Source organism: Cucurbita moschata, unplaced genomic scaffold, assembly GCF_002738365.1.
Source record: "Cucurbita moschata cultivar Rifu unplaced genomic scaffold, Cmos_1.0 Cmo_Scf00042, whole genome shotgun sequence".
NCBI lineage: Eukaryota > Viridiplantae > Streptophyta > Magnoliopsida > Cucurbitales > Cucurbitaceae > Cucurbita > Cucurbita moschata.
Genome location: NW_019268558.1, coordinates 1,516,504 through 1,533,686, shown reverse-complemented (window position 1 = coordinate 1,533,686; position 17,183 = coordinate 1,516,504). Strand labels below are relative to the sequence as shown.

At 37.5% G+C, this 17,183-nt stretch overlaps 1 protein-coding gene across 3 annotated transcripts; it reads left to right on the top strand.

The window, feature by feature from the left end:
* The first annotated feature begins 841 nt into the window (after positions 1–841).
* On the top strand, positions 842–17,034 carry LOC111433385 (eukaryotic translation initiation factor 5B-like). 3 transcript variants are annotated; one of them, XM_023070435.1, is made up of 13 exons: positions 842–1,010; positions 1,464–3,694; positions 5,181–5,743; positions 5,883–5,990; positions 6,081–6,181; positions 6,287–6,377; positions 6,471–6,581; positions 6,664–6,729; positions 7,824–7,883; positions 9,614–10,171; positions 15,945–16,064; positions 16,195–16,314; positions 16,551–17,034. In XM_023070435.1, exons 2-13 carry the CDS (start codon positions 1,522–1,524, stop codon positions 16,614–16,616), a joined length of 4,137 nt encoding a protein of 1,378 aa, XP_022926203.1. In that variant the 5' UTR covers positions 842–1,010; positions 1,464–1,521; the 3' UTR covers positions 16,617–17,034. The 3 variants fall into 3 exon arrangements, with proteins under 3 accessions (XP_022926203.1, XP_022926202.1, XP_022926201.1); XM_023070434.1 differs by having other exon boundaries at positions 842–1,283; positions 1,468–3,694; XM_023070433.1 differs by having other exon boundaries at positions 843–1,283.
* Positions 17,035–17,183: the final 149 nt, after the last annotated feature.

Genomic DNA, 17,183 nt, shown 5'->3' with positions numbered 1-17,183 from the left:
GCCTTAGAAAGTGGGTTATTACAACTGGATTGTCCAGTGTGACATGAGCCATATATGTCATGATGTTCGATGATCATGGAGGCCGAACTTCTCCTTACCACGAACATATGCCAGTGAGAGAACGATGAAGAGCATAACCAAAGTTCCTAAATTTCATGATTTTTAATATCGAAATGTGCTCGAGAGAGAGATGAACAACTTGTCTCTAATGATTCAGAAGGTGCAGAGGTTGCTCACCTTAGGATATTACGCTGAGAGGCCTATGTATAGACACATGTTATTATATATAGAGTGTATGGACGTGTTTTGGTATCTATTATGAGCATTTGAATGAGCTACTTATTAAGTATTCTTATGAGTTGTCAATTAGTGACGAGGGCGTCATTTGTTAGAGTCTTGTTTAGGTTCTAGACTTTTCGGTGCCTATATCCGTTGAACTTATGTTTGTAAACGATTTTGATTATTCAAAACGTAATTACGTTGGAATAGCTTAAACTACTTTTAATTTAAATATGAGCTTTTCTTTTACAATTAAATTCGTTTTCTTATGTAACGACTTGCAACTCCGGTGGATGATTGCAATATGTATAATAAATATATTATTTCTCAAATTAGTTTATTTATCTATTTATATGTAAGAATTTTGTTAAATGAGAACAATAATTTTTATGATAATAACTAAATAATAAATATAAAAATTAAATTACCAAATATTCCATTACAATTCTCAACTGAAAATAAATAGTAACTTTTCTAAATTTCAACAAGTGAGCTATAAAAGAGATTTTATTATATATTTAAATCATATTCTCCTTTTTCTTTTCCAATTTTCATCATATAATAGGAAAAATAAAAAATAAAAATCTAAACCCTAGCCTTCTGCTTCATTCCCTCACCAAATCTGCTCTGATTCTCCTCACTCTCCGATATTGGCCGCACCTGCTCGCCGGCACGCCCACTATCGCCACCTTTCTTTCTTCTCTACGTCTCTGCTGCAATTGCACGCCTCCCTAATCGAATCTTAATTCTTTTCTTTGTTTAATTTGGAATTAGGTCAAATCTTTATTTTCAAATCCTGCATAAATCGACTGCTGTAGACGGATGGATGTATATATTTTTTGGGATCAAAACAGGATTTCCAATCAGACTGAATTTCAATCGCCCGCTTTGATTATGTGATTCTGCACTGGCTCTACGAACCTCTCCCACATTCCCAATCCCAGTCGCCAACTTCCTGAATATCTCTCTACCCTTACTTTGGTTTTTTTTCCATCTCTCTCTGGGTACGCCTCATCTCTGTTAAGGTTCATTGTATGTGTGTGTGTGTGTGTGTTTTTTTTTTTTCAATGATGTTATTGGTTTTTATATATGTTCTATATTCTATTGTTTTGATGGATTTTATTCTGTTGAAGAGAGATCTGATTACGTTGCTGATTGGTGTTGATGGGCCTAATTTATGGCAGATAGGACTTTTGAGGCGCTAGGGTTGGTGGTTTAACGTTTCAATTTGGCGATATTTCTATGGGTCGAAAGAAGCCTACTGCACGGGATGATGACAGCGCCCCAGCGGCAGCTCAGGGTGGTGGGAAGTCGAAGAAAAAGACATTTGCAGTAGACGATGATGAGTACTCCATCGGAACCGAGTTGTCTGAAGAAGCCCCAGTTCAGGAGGAGAAGGTCGTGATAACTGGGAAAAAGAAGGGTAAGAAGGGAAATTCAAAAGTTTCACAAGTTAAAGGGGATGATGATGAGGATGAGGATGTGGATAGTGTTTCAGAAATTGTTATCACCGGGAAGAAGAAGGGTAAGTCGAAGAAGGGTGGAAGTAGCAGTGCTTTTTCTGCTTCCAGCTTTGGTTTACTTGAGGAGGAGGGAGAGGATGGTGCTGATAATGATGATGAATCTGTGTTAACTGCAGAAAAGGATGACGATGAAGGGGATGATTCTGAAATCAAGTTTTCAGGTAAGAAGTCGTCGTCGAAGTCTTCCAAGAAGAGTGGTTTTTCTGCAGTGTCAGCATTCAGTGCCCTTGATGACGAGGAAGATGAGGATGTAATTGATAATGAGAACAAAGTTGACGAAGGGATTGATGATGAGCCTGTTATTGCATTTACAGGTAAGAAAAAGTCATCAAAAGGTGCCAAAAAGGCTGTGAATGCATTTTCAGGTTTTAGTGGTCTTGATTATCAGGATGAGGACAGAGATGCTGACAAGGTTGAGGATGAAGATGTTACAACGATTAGCTTCTCTGGTAAGAAAAAGAAGTCAGCTAAGGGTTCAAAGAAAAGTGGCAATTCGGTTAGTGTAGCATTTGCTGATGAGGATAATGATGGCGATGTTTCTATTTCAGAGCCAAATAAATTACAAAATGATGGTGTTGATGAAGACGATGACAATGTTATTGCGTTTTCTGGCAAGAAAAAGTCCTCTAAGAAGAAAAGCAGCAGTTCTTTTGTCACATTAAGTGATGAAAATCCGCTGGGGAATGATGTTAAAGATGTATTCGTACCCGAAGTACTTAATTCAGCAAGTACCAGTTTTGCTTCTGATTTATCTAAAGCTAACAAGACGGAGGGGGTAGCAGAAACTTCAAAAAATAAAAAGAAAAAGAAGAAGAGTGGAAGGACTGCTCAAGAAGAAGATGATTTGGATAAGATTCTTGCTGAGCTAGGAGAGGGGCCTACTATATCAAAACTAGCAGACCCTCCTCTTTCTTCACAAGAGGCCAAAGTTGAGAACCCACCTGACCTTGTAACTCCTCCTGATGCATCAGCTGAAAAGGAAGCTGAAGAAGAGAGCACAGAAACGGCTGCAGCTAGGAAGAAGAAAAAGAAAAAGGAGAAGGAAAAGGAGAAAAAGGCTGCAGCTGCAGCGGCAGCAGCTGCTGAAGGGAAGGATGAGAAAATTGAGGAGGTAAAGACTGAAATTATAGAACCCAAAAAAGGTGCTGCAAAGAGTAAAGTGCCAGATAAGAAAGTGCCGAAGCATGTTAGGGAGATGCAAGAGGCTATGGCTAGGAGGAAAGAAGAAGAAGAGAGAAGGAAAAGGGAAGAGGAAGAGAAATTGAGGAAGGAGGAAGAAGAGAGACGGAGGCAAGAAGAACTTGAAAGGCAAGCTGAGGAGGCTAAGCGTAGGAAAAAGGAAAGAGAAAAAGAAAAGCTCCTAAAGAAGAAACAAGAAGGCAAGCTGTTAACAGGGAAACAAAAGGAAGAACAACGGAGGTTGGAGGCAATGAGGAACCAGATATTAGCAAGTTCAGGGGGTTTGCCACTGTCTGCATCTGACCCTAGTGCACCAACCAAACGACCAAAATACCAGACAAAGAAGTCAAAACCTGCCCATCATCAAACAAATGGTAGTGCGCAAACTAAGGTGATGGAACATACAGAAGAAAAGATACAAGAAAAAGATGTGGCAGATTCTGAAATATTGGAGTCTGAGAAGATTGAACCTGTTGAGTCGATGCACGTGGAGGAAAAATCGGATATTATTGAGGTTTCTGAAGATAATGAAATTAAAAAAGAGGACGAGGATGAGGATGAGGATGAGGATGAGTGGGATGCAAAGAGTTGGGATGATGCTGTTGTTGATCTTTCCTTAAAAAGTTCCTTTGCTGATGAGGAGCTTGATTCAGAGACTGAGAATGGCATGAAAAAGGATGGAAAGAATGGTGCACAAACTTCACGTGATGCAGGTAAGGTCAATAGTATAAAATCAACACTTGTACATTCTGTTGCAGTTCACTCAGGTCAATTTAACACTTCAAAATAAAAGATATCAATTGATTAGGATTAATTTCGTGGGGGCTGGAGATGCACTCCCATTTTTGATACAATCAAATCAATTCTTTATTTTTGGAAGTTCTGTAGTTTATCTTATGCATGAAGCACTTCAGACATTTATTGTTGCATGTTTAATGATATTTGAACTGGTTGAATAATTACACTTGTCTTGTCAGGATTTTTTTTTGTTCGATCTTTCTATTGCTGTCTACTTGTTCATAGGTTCTTTAATTATGCTTGAGATTTTATTTTGTTTTATTGGAGTCATTGTGTTTTAGTTTTTCTCCTTGCCGTTTCTTTTTGTATGCCCCTTTGTTGTGTTTCATTTTTTTTTCCAACGAAAGCATGGGTTTTCATGAAAGGAGACAAGAAAACCATAGGGAAGGATTAAGTGTTAAGCGCAAATTCAGATAAGTACAAAAAGGAAAAAAATAAAAATAAAAAAAGAAAAAAGAAAAAGGAAAAAAAAAGAAGAAGAAAGGCTTATAAGCAAAAAAGAGATAGGGGAGGTTATTCTTCTGTTTTAATACCCAATTAGAAGTCCTTGTACATCCTTGTCTTTTGAGTGACTGCCTCATTCTGTTTTTCTTGTGTCTCCCTTAGTGAAATCATATTCCCCCACTTCACATCAACGAGTCACAAGTCAAGTGAATCAATTTCTTCCATTCCATTGTTGCCAAAAGGTACTGTGGTGTATTATGTGTATAAAGAACTCAGAATCTAAAAGGGTTTATTTATATAATGGGACTTTGCGAGCAGATTTTGAAATATGCTGCTATCTTCCTTTAGCTTGCATATATCCCCTTTTACAATCGATATGAGAACTTTTCTGTCATCTAGTTGCAGTCGCCCCCTTCAAAAAAATCAGAAAATTCTGTGGTTAAATTTAGTTAGAGCTATCTTAGGGCCCGTCGGAGGAAGTATCAACTCTGCATTTAGTGACAGTTTTCTTTTTTTGATAGATTCTTTTGGTTAGTTTTTGTTCTTGCAATGTCCTGGGTACATGCTTTTTCTCTCCCTTCACAAATTATCACTTGAATGACTACTAATTAGGTGGCTTACTTCAAAAAATATATCCAGAAGGAGAGAGACAAACGTTCTTTTTGTCTCCCTATCTCTTTATTCTCCAATTCTATCCTAGGTTTTGATATTTTCACGAGGGGGAGTCCGAAGCTTTAGCATAGACTTATAAAATAAGGATTATTTATAATATAAGCCTCCTGTATGATATAATGTCCTTATAAAGTGATTATTTTATTTCTTTGTTTCTTTTCATTATTTTGTTATATTTAGGTGTTATCTCCATGATTTTTTCAATCTTCTTCTTAGCATTTTCTTTGTTTTCAATTTTGAAGTTAGAAATTGGATTTTTCTGTTTTCTAACACTCGCATTTGTAGGTGCCAAGCCAATTGCCCCTGCCCAAAAAAGTTTACCTTCTCAGCCTATAAGGTATCAAGATATTGAAAACAGAAAGAATCAGCCTGAGGTTGAGGTTGTTGACAAGGGCAAACGAAAAGATGATGCTGTTAAGAAAAAAATTTCAACATCAGATACTACTACTAAACAACAGGAAGAAAATCTTCGCTCACCCATTTGTTGTATTATGGGCCACGTTGACACTGGTAAAACCAAACTACTGGACTGTATTCGTGGTACAAATGTTCAAGAGGGAGAGGCAGGAGGAATTACGCAGCAGATTGGGGCAACATATTTTCCTGCTGAGAACATTCGTGAAAGAACTAGGGAATTGAAAGCTGATGCAAAGCTGATGGTTCCTGGCTTGCTTGTTATTGATACCCCTGGGCACGAATCATTTACAAATTTGCGTTCTCGTGGTTCGGGTTTATGTGACCTTGCAATTTTGGTTGTTGACATCATGCATGGCTTAGAGCCACAAACAATAGAATCTCTAAATCTCTTGAGGATGAGAAACACAGAATTTATTATTGCTCTGAATAAGGTAACTACTATTTATTTGCATTTGCACTTGACATTTTTCTTTAAAACGTTTGATCTTGTAGTACTTTCTCCCGTTTTTATTTTTCATTCAATGTATGAAATATCTGTTTCTGACAAAGAAAAGTTATGCAACTTTCCAGGTTGACAGACTTTATGGGTGGAAAACAATCCGCAATGCACCAATACTGAAGACAATGAAGCAGCAATCCAAGGATGTGCAGAATGAGTTCAATATGAGGCTTATTCAGGTTATGTACCTTATCCATTTCTCAGTTGTAATTTTCTTTTATCACTGCTTAATATGTGCTTCGATTGAATGTATTATTTTGGGTCAACAGATTATCACTCAATTTAAAGAGCAAGGATTGAATACCGAGCTGTATTATAAAAATAAAGAAATGGGGGAGACTTTCAGTATAGTACCTACAAGTGCTGTTACGTAAGTTTCACTGATTTGATGTTTTTGTTGTTTATTTCTCTATGCGGTCAACACCTTTTTTTTTTTCCTTTCAATTCTTCTAATAGCTTGTTTTGAATATGTTAGTGGTGAAGGTATTCCAGACTTGTTATTATTATTGGTTCAGTGGGCCCAGAAAACCATGACGAAGAAACTTACATATAGTGATGAAGTGCAGGTGTTTACTGTGACTGTTTATTATTTTCTCTATGATAATACATTATGATTTGATAAGATAAAAGCTGATCATATTCTGATTGTGCGCCAACAGTGTACGGTCTTGGAGGTCAAGGTTGTTGAAGGCCATGGAACAACTATTGATGTCATATTGGTTAACGGTGTACTGCATGAAGGAGATCAAATAGTTGTTTGTGGCATGCAGGCAAGCACTGATCTATGATATTATAGAATTATCTTTTGTTTAGAGGGTCTCAAAATAAACTTATGGAATTATCTTGTTATAGGGCCCAATTGTTACTACTATTCGAGCCCTATTGACCCCCCATCCAATGAAGGAGCTCCGAGTGAAGGTATGACTGTTTTTAGCATCTTTTGTTCATATAGGTTTAGATGATTGATCTTGCTTACAAAAGATAATAAAAATTAATGGTAATATGTGATCTTGTCAATTAGTCCATATATATTTTCCAATTTGGTTACAAAAGAAACGGATGAAATTTCAAGGTTAATTCTTTTCTTTTTCTAAGATTGATAGGTTATGATTCCTTTTTCACTTTCATAGAATAGAAATTTGAGATTATTTAATTTAACTCAAAATCCAGTTTCAAACATATTTTGAGTTAAATTTAATAATTTCAAGTGTGCAAGTGACCCACTTCAACGGTAATTTGGACTGTGTTTCCAAGCTTCCTTGGAGGAAAATTCACTTCAATAGGTTAATTCATTTTAGAGTTAAATCTTATATAAAGAAAATTGGAATCAATCATCATCTTGATTGAAGAAGCAGAGAAATATTTTTCGTTTGCCACAATATTTGTTTCTTATTAGAATAAATGAGTCATAGCATCCATCCTGGAACTCTTAGTCATACATCCTTATTGGAATGAAATTACTACAAACTGGTTGAGGCATTTGCATAATTATTGCACTGTAGGTAGGAAACAATGTAATTCAAAGCGAGGAATGTGATTTTTTAAATGACCCTTCTGAGATCAATATGTTCATTACTAAGTAAAAAGGAACGTTTCAGAGTCTGCCTTTAGGTTACCTTCCTTATTGACAAAAGAATCTAAATTCCAGTTCCAGTTTGGTTAGCATGGGCGATTCTAGCTGGAGGGGGAAGGTTGGTGGTTGGTAGAGGGAATGTGGTCATTGAATTTTATCTGCCTGGATATTTCCGAGAATTGTCACTAGAATGGCTTAGATTTTGTTTGGCCTGTATGAATGTGCAATTCTGGACGAAACACTGATAATTATATGCAATTGTTGCAATGTACAGCTGATGACAGTATCTTAGTACTTTCTGTTTGAATATTTGCGTGCAGTCACTAGAATGGCTGAAGTCCTATCTGGCCTCTATGAATATGCAATCCTTGACGAGACACTATTAAAATTTATATGCAAGTGTTGCATTGAACAGCTGATGATGTTGTGTAATTTTCAGGGAACGTATCTGCATCATAAAGAAATCAAGGCTGCTCAGGGAATTAAAATAACTGGACAGGTGATTCATCATAACTATAAATCAAGAAATATAATTTTTTTTCCCCATCAAGAAGTATGAATTCTGGCTTAGACACGTGTTAGTAATTTCAAAATAAACTAGGGGCACAACACGAACTGACTTGACAGATGTTTACTAAATTAAATGGTTTTTCCCCATATGTATATCTACACATTTTGATGATCTTTGCACTCAATAAGTTTGCAGTTTGAATTATTGATGGTTGTATTGTGCTAAAAAAACACAGAATTTGAGACAAATTTTGGGTTAATCTAACAAATTTTGCTTCCTTTTCCCCATATTCTCTACCAAGTTTCTCCTTTCCACGACCAGCATTCATATAACAATTGGATCTTCTCTTTTTAGCCATTAATTTTGTGAAATAAGTTTGTTTCTAGTCTCCTTTTCTCAACCATTTGACTTCACATTTCTAGAACGTTATCTTATTTATTGTCTTTAAAAATCACCTCTTCCAATTCAGTTTTTGGGGGGGGTTCTCTCTACCCCCTGGCCCCTAGGCTGTACTATCCTCCTTTTTGGAATATAAATTTGACGTTTCTTATTAAAAAGAAATTATCACCTCTTCCAATTCAGTTTGCCTTCAATTTTTCTCTCTCCAGGTGTCAATAGTCCATTTTCTTCTCTGTTATTAGCCTCCTTTAAGATACCATCCAATTCCTCCTCTACACTGTATTCTATATATCTTTCGTTTATATCTCAATTTTTGCAACAAGTTAACTCTTTTGTCTCCTTTCTTGGTTTATTCCAAGAAACTTCGATTCAACCATGCATTCACAATTCTGAATCGAGAAGTTCCTCGGGATAATTACCCTGGTTTGAAGTGTTACCTTTGTTTCTTTGACATTTTTTTGGCCAATCAAGACTATGAAATAAGGAATCTATTCATCAACATCTGCTTAGCTCAACGGTTAAGATACCGACCCCATTCCATGAGGTTGGAGGTTCAAATCTCCCATTTCATCAATTGTATTAAAAATACAAGAAAGGTACCCAGCAATGAATAGATTGTTGGACAGACCCCCCTTTAAGGTTTGACCTAGTAAAGCATCCATTTTTCATAATTTCCAGAGTCACCTGATTGTCTTGAAACCAAATTCTGAACCATTTGCACCGTTCAAGACCTAACAACAACTAGATACTACATTTTCTTTCCAAAGCTCATTAATTCTTCTCCATACCGAGTGATTCCAAAAAAATTATCCCATACGTTTTGATCTTCAATTAGGCTAGATTTTGGAGATATTTCCGATGTTTTTGACTTCTGATTGTTGCAACTTGTTAGAAAGTAATGTCAGGATTCAGCTTTCTTACATCCCAGCTGGCCAGCTTCATTGAAGTTACATAATCATACTCCTTAGCATCATTTCGAGAATGCTTTCACTATTCACATTTATTTTTCCTCCGTCTTCCAGTCTGACATTGTACATTGTGCATTCCAATTTGATTTAGAGCCTGAGTCCTTACCCATTCACTTGCGAAAAAAAAAAAATAATAATTGTCTTCTGGGGAGATCACTTGCCCAACTTCTTTTTTTCTCCTATTTTATTTGGAAGAGCCTGGTAAGTATTCAATTGTCTAGTATGTATTTGAGATAGAAATATTGCTCAAAATTGTAGTGTTTTTTATGATTCATAGGGTACTCGAATGAGATTAAGTTGATTGATCTAAATAAAATCTCATTGGTATATATCTGTTGAATATTTGTATAGGGTCTTGAGCATGCCATTGCTGGAACCAGTCTTCATGTGGTAGGTCCTGAGGATGACTTGGAAGACATTAAGGATTCAGCTATGGAAGATATGAAGTCAGTAATGAGCAGGATAGACAAGACTGGTGAGGGAGTCTGTGTTCAAGCATCTACACTTGGTTCCTTGGAAGCATTGTTGGAGTTTTTGAAGAGTCCGGCTGTGAGCATTCCTGTTAGTGGAATAAGTATAGGACCCGTTCATAAAAAAGATGTCATGAAAGCTAGCGTAATGCTTGAAAAGAAAAAGGAATATGCCACTATTTTGGCTTTTGATGTTAAAGTGACTCCAGAAGCTCGAGAACTTGCTGATGAGCTTGGTGTGAAGATTTTTATTGCTGATATCATCTATCACTTGTTCGACCAGTTCAAGGCCTACATTGATAATCTTAAAGAGGAAAAGAAGAAAGAAGCTGCTGAGGAAGCAGTCTTTCCTTGTGTTCTCAAGATTTTACCTAACTGCATTTTCAACAAGAAGGATCCAATTGTGTTGGGGGTTGATGTAATTGATGGCATTGCCAAGGTATTTAAGTTTCTTCTTCACATCTCTTGTTCGCTTCAATATTCTAGATGTTATTTCAGTATTCTAGATGTTATTTTGTCTCTAAAATCTGAAATATTGGCTTAATTTCTTATCTTTTGCTTCAGTAGATGCATGAATCCAGATAATGCATAGTTTAGAGAAAAAGAAGGAAAAGAATCTAACTTTGCAACATTCTTATATTTGCATTTATTTCTGATACATGATATATCAAGTCTTGTACCCCGCTTGCCGACTCCCCATACATGGGTCAGGCATTTACGTTTGAATTTGCCTTTCAACTCAATGCGTAAGCAACCACTCTTCATGTTACAATTATGGGGGGGTTAATTGTGTTATGTTAGACGATACTGTTGTCTATGACATCAATCATTCTACAGGTGTAGGTATAATCTCTTCCTAAGCAACTAGTAGCTACTCCTAGGTGTGTTCTGTTTCTTAACAAAACTTACCTTGTAGCTCGCATTTTTGCTCCCCTCAGAGCACTTGTGTTTCCTGTCGAAGATTGAACATTTCCCTCTCTTGTGGCACTTCACTATGTCTATCTTTGGTATCATCATAGGTCCTGTACTCCTGCATAGTGCTCATCAACAGTTGGGATATTCTATTCTCGTATACACCCCACTCAGGTGTTACTTCTACCTGTACCCCCTTTTAGGTACTATTTGAGGTAGTGTACTCCCATACGTACTTCTCTCAAGTATTGCTCGTGATCATTTGTTCTAGTGTAATGCCATTTTTAGGTGTTACTCAAGTTGGTAATCCATTTTCGTATATCCTTCACTCAAGTGCTACTCGAGTTCATCTATTCCCATATTACACCCCTCTTGGTGGCACTTGAGTTTGTCTCCTAGTACCTCTATCAGACACCATTTGAGGTAATCTACTCTCGTATAGTACTCCTCTCATGTACTACCCGGGATCATCTATTCTTGTATAACACCCCTCTCAAGTGTCACTCGACGTTTGTCAAAATTCCCTCTCTTAACACCTTATGGTTCGGTAAGGGTGTTTTTGCACGGTTAGTGTCCCTACACTCCACCCGCAGCAAGCTAATATTCTTGTCATCTCACACCATAGTGTGCTCATTGTTACAGTCCTTTCCTTAGAACCGACTAAGGTGTCACGAGCACCCATAATTGTCACAGCATCGGGAAGTCGTATTTCATGTGTTTTGACTGTCTTGTAAGGAGTCAGAAATTCTTGAGCATTGGCCTCCTACTAGTCATTACAGGCATTCAACCTTATAAGACCTCACTACATGTTTGACGTGCTCGCTCCTGTTTCTCGACAATCCTTAGGGTAAGCGTTTGATACTCTTTTGATGTCCTCCTGATTCTTTGTTCACACCGCTTGTTTAGTGGGTAGACTCCATGCACTTGACTTCCTCGAGTTCAATGCAAGTGGGTCGATACTGAAATCCTCCCAATCTTGTGAGAATTGCTTATTACTGATTGGGGAGTTCTGCCCCCAGACTCCTCACTCTTAGGTGTTGCCACTATACCACAATCGATGGTTAAGTACTTATGCCGTAATTACCCATGACCTTTAGCAATGGGATCTTGATAGTTCTCTCTACCCATTTTGTGCTCGTGGTCTACAATCCCTGTCGAGGTTTCTCATTAGGGTGTGCTAGAAGAGACATGTTCCATTTCCCTTCGTACCATGCTGTGAATCACCCATGTCTTAGCATTTCTTGGATCACCTTGGCGAGTCCTTTGTACTCTTGCGCCTTTATATTCCCTTCAACCATTATAACATGTCAAGCCTGTGTTGACAATATTTTCATGCTGTACAGTTTTGGATTTTTGTAGCTCTAAGTGAGCTTTTGTAGGGCACTTTACCCTCTTAAGTATCCGTTCCTTGTGTCCTGACCTATCAAGATCCATACTGAACTACTATCCCTCATAGTTTCTCATGTACTGGCCCTGTTTGAGCCCTCATTGTCTCATGATAGCTCGTACTCTTTCCCTAAGACTTTATCTATACCCCTCTAGGGTATTTGCTGAACTATCAAGGTCCATACTGAACTACTATCCCTCATAGTATCTCATGTACTGGCCTGTTTGAGCCCTCATTGTCTCATGATAGCTCGTACTCTTTCCCTAAGACTTTATTTTTTATTATTTTTATTTTATTATTATTATTATTATTATTTTTTTTTTTTTATAAGAGACAATTTCATTGATGAGTGAAATTTACAAGAGGGATGTATAATCCATGATGTTTACAAAAGACCTTCCCAATTTGCAATGAGGGAGGTATAACTATAGGAAGTAAAAATATTAGACAGTTTACACCAAGATATAGCTTGGTAAACAACATTGTCGAAAAGTTTTGTGTAGGTCTGTGTTGTTTCTCTAAGACTTTATCTATACCCCTCTAGGGTATTTACGGGATTTTTAGGATAAATTGATTAGCCACATTGAAATGTTATTGCTTGTGTCATACCCAAGTGTCATGCATTGGTGAGGCGTGACCTCTCACTGCCCCAACTATTGAGTTGACAGGACATTATGGAAAGTACCACTCAGTACTGGTCAACTAAAAAGGGATTAGCTGATGACTCCCTAATAGGCCATATAATATATCATATCTGAGATGGAGCGACCCACGTGTCTGCCAAGGTAATACACTCATGGGCTCATGCGCTCATGCAGGCCCATAGTCCTATGGACAAGTTTATGACTAACAAATAGTTGGACATCCTTGAGTTTTGTTTGTGGCACATAACTATGCTTAGAGCACAACTCTGGCTAATCCAACTCCTGATAACTACTATGATTGACTGTTGACCCCATCACTGTGATAGGTTCGCAAATAGGAGCTATTGGCTTGACTACTAATCCTCACAGAACTTGTAGCTGCATGACCCCATAATTGATACCACCATGCAGACCCTCTTGGCCCGAGTGCACAAGTCATGAGGCAAGACATAACATATGACATAACTTAAATCTTTTACTAGCTCAAGGTTCGTCACCTTAACATGGTATTTAGCCCTTAAGCCTGTGGGAATATTGAAGGATCCCTCGGATCTGTACTATAATAGTTTCAAACAGCCCCTATTGGCTGAACTCCACTTTGGAATTGATGAAAAATGGACCCTTGGACTGACTCTTCTGAGTAAGGGATCTTGGTTCTAGGGGTGGACTAAATCTCACAGCCTAGTGTGGATCTATGGACCTATCACAGTTTACTCAGTTTTGAACTCTTGAAAGAGTGTCTTAATCTCTCGGATCCATGTTGTACCTCATCAGCCTTAAATCGTCCCTACTAGTTGGGTTCCACTTTGGAATTATGAGGTGTTCTTGGACTGGCCTTCATAAGTAGTAGGTTATGAACCTAGAAGCAAAATTGATCCTCACAACCTAGCATGCCTTTTAAGGACTTCTCGTGGCTTACTCCTAACTGATTCTTGGACTTGTGGCTTGTTCTACCCTTTAAAGATTAGGAGGCCAGGGAACACCCTAACTCACACATTCTTAGCCTAAGCAAGCTAGCTATCCTAGAAGTGGTTTGTTAGACATATCGAAATTGCTAGTCACACTCTCTACTTGCAACGTATCTGTTATAACTTGTGGTTCTTAGGCTAAATCATGTGTATAACTAGTTACTAACTCATTTTTATCTAAATCATGCTCAACCAAGTCAATCCTACAAATATACTTGTATAAGGAATTCAAAATGGCTACTTATTTACCTGGTCGTGGGTAGGCGTTTCTTACTCCGAGCTGCAAGGCACTCAATGACTCTCTATCTAGGGAGTAGTGTATTGGACCTATTAACTTAGGGCTATGATACCAATCTGTAATGACCATTTTTCGAGACTTTGAATCAATGGATCGTTACGTACAGACACAATTTAAAAGACTTGATAAAATTTTTCGTTTTCAAGTAAAGGGTTGGAACTCAAAAGTTCAAAACCGAATTACATAAAATTCATAAAACATTTGAAATACAAAATACATCCACGTGAGTCAGTTATAAAATGATTATAATATTCAAATACAAATACAAAACCAAAATACACATGCAACTACAAGACATGGATCTAGGGGCCTCTTGTAGTCACATCTCCTGAGCGCCTTTGCCATCAACTGCTACTTCACGGATTGTTTGAAACAAAGAATAACAATGATGAATATATAAATACTCCATAAGCAACCTACACCATGTATCTATATTATAGACTACTTAAGGGCAGCATCTAGGTGTATCACCTCCATCAACCTTGTCCAGGTTCTAAAGCTCACCAATCTCATGGTCCTTATCACTGTAAGTCTATTAGGCCCATTTGTTTTCCATCTCTATGGGTGTGTTTCACCGATCTGGGTTACTCAGGGTTCTAGGTGCACTTAGTTTGTTAGTTACGATTCTCAATGCTTTGTTTCATTCCTTATGCGATCTTCCTAGAAGAGATGGATGTGCCTTAACAATCTCAGAATCTCAAGCTCTAGGGTCCTCTTTATTTGGATCATGTTTCTCTCGATAAAATTCCCTATTTGCAACCACTATGTGATCTCCTTAATAGAGTCCATAGTGTTAACTACTGAACGCTGATTGGTGCTCCCTCAAGGTGCCTAACAAGCTTGCTACTAAATGCCTATCTATACTCCTCCAATAGTGCCTGGTAGACTCAGCCACTAAGCACATCTTGAGCTCCCTCAATAGTACCATCTGTATACTAGGTAGACCCTTGCCGGTCAAGACAAGTTCACGATTAGGGCTTATGTCCTAACTGCCTCCATGTAGTACTAGACAATCCATGCTACCTCAATGACACCAGTTGTGGCTCGTAGACCAAGGTATAGTAAATTTATAACCAAGACTCTGATCATGCTCATAAATCATCTGATCACATGGTAATTAATCATCATCCATATATGAGCATTTGTGTAAGTTTAACCACCTGACATGTGTTCTAGCAATCAACATCAGACATTTCTTCCTATTATCACGCATGGTAAAGTATAGTCATGCTAACCAGAGTCTCAATCATTCATCGAGTCAAATCAAAGTCCCATCAAAACTGCAGAAGTTCATAAATCGTCCATAGGTACTAAACCGTTCGAAATTCCATTTTATCAAGTCGAGTACTCAAGTTTAGTAATTTCTACCCTATAATCCATACTCAAAGTCTATTTAGCTCAAATCCTAGTTGATTCCTACCAGCATTTTTCAAGAAAAAGTTCAAATGGTTACTTATTGTGTTCAGGTTGTTCGGAGGCTTGGTTTTCTTGTTTCTCGAAGTTGGTATTCTCCCAAACTCTTTGTTAGGTCCTAAATTGAATCCAAAGGAAAAAAGTGGTGAAAACGGATAAAAAATCACTCTAGTGGGGTAAAATTCTAAGTAGAGGAAGGTCAAAAAGTAAGGTTGACCATTGATCAGGTCAATCTCCTTCGGTTGTTATTTTTGTACTAACATGCATTGGATGTGGACGTCTAATCATTCGGTGACACTTTTTGGGCATCTAGTGTTTGATCTTTCTGTAATTGATCCAACACATACTTCACAGGCATTTGTGGTCATATGGACACGATAGAAAAGAAAAGTATTATAATGCATATTTGACTCTGGAGTGTTGGGCTTGCTTGTCGCTTGTTCTTAAATCATATATTTTGCATTTTTTAAAAAAATTCTTTGAAATATAATGTCGTAAGTTATTTACCAACATTTTACTGTAGGTTGAAGAATGCATTTTTGATAAATCACCTGTAGTTCAATCTTTTTGATGTTTTACCGTTACTGCAGGTTGGCACACCAATCTGTATTCCTCAACGAGAATTTATTGAGATTGGTCGCATCGCATCTATTGAAAATAATCACAAACCTGTTGATTATGCAAAGAAGGGGCAGAAGATTGCCATTAAGGTAACCCCTTTTGTTATTTTACTGGTTTCTATGTGACTGATGCAATTTTATTAGAAACTTTTCTTAAATTCTTATAATCATCCTTGTGGTAGTAATTTTGTGCTGATGTTTCCTTGGGTTCTTCCATCAGATTGTTGGGCACTCTTCGGAGGAACAGCAAAAGATGTATGGTAGGCATTTTGATTTGGAGGATGAACTTGTCAGTCATATATCAAGGAAGTCCATTGACCTACTCAAAGCCAATTATCGGGTTAGTTTACTTCTCTTCCCTCTCTTTTCCCCTGTTTAATAGAAAAAATTTGAGAAATTGTTATAGTCCAACACAATGTAGTCTATAGTTTTAGACCATTGGATATACTAGAGAGGAATTACAAAATGTCTAATCTGTTGAATTTGTATTGGATGGTTATAGGAGACGTGTGATTATTATTTATTTAATTTTTTTTGGTTTTGGCCAACAAATAAAATGAATATGTCAATTTTCAGGATGATTTGTCCACGGAGGAGTGGAGACTGGTGGTGAAATTGAAGAACCTTTTCAAGATACAATGAGATGGACGAAGCACCAACTTGATCGGCTTGTGATTCTTCAAAACAGCTGGTTCGGATGCGGTCATTGGATTGTCATGTTGAAGAGGCAGAGGCCATGTGGTAGGGAAGGAAGGCTGTTCCTTGAAAAAGCCACCTGTGCCGAGTTTATGGGAAGGATGAACGTTGAATTCTTCATGAAGGTGGGGAAGGTATGTGCGGCGTAACAGGGTTCTTTCGTTTGCATGAGAAAGCTACTAACCAATCAATTGAAATGCTCTCTTTTTGTGGAGTCATTGAATACCTAAGTTTTGTTGTGGTTTATCTGTTGATTTCTGTATGAAATAAGTGATTGGGAGATTGTGAACTTAAAGGGAGATGATCAAGATCTGTAATTATATATGTTTTTAACATTCTTCGCCAATTTAGTATCTTTCTCTAATTTCGTTTCTCATTTGTTGGCTAGCTTAATTAGAACAATTTCCAGGAAATTATTTTCCGTTTCTTGTATATTGCGTAGGTGGAGGGTTTGAAACTCCAAAAGGATATATGTGTTTCTTGTTAGCCATGCTCATGCTGGCTAAGTTCTTC

Bases quoted from the DNA above. Each gene is read 5' to 3' on its own strand.
- LOC111433385 (XM_023070435.1), top strand. From the start codon at position 1,522: ATGGGTCGAAAGAAGCCTACTGCACGGGATGATGACAGCGCCCCAGCG. The intron at 3,695-5,180 runs GTAAGGTCAATA...TCGCATTTGTAG, and splicing joins ACAAACTTCACGTGATGCAG to GTGCCAAGCCAATTGCCCCT. The intron at 5,991-6,080 runs GTTATGTACCTT...TTGGGTCAACAG, and splicing joins TCAATATGAGGCTTATTCAG to ATTATCACTCAATTTAAAGA.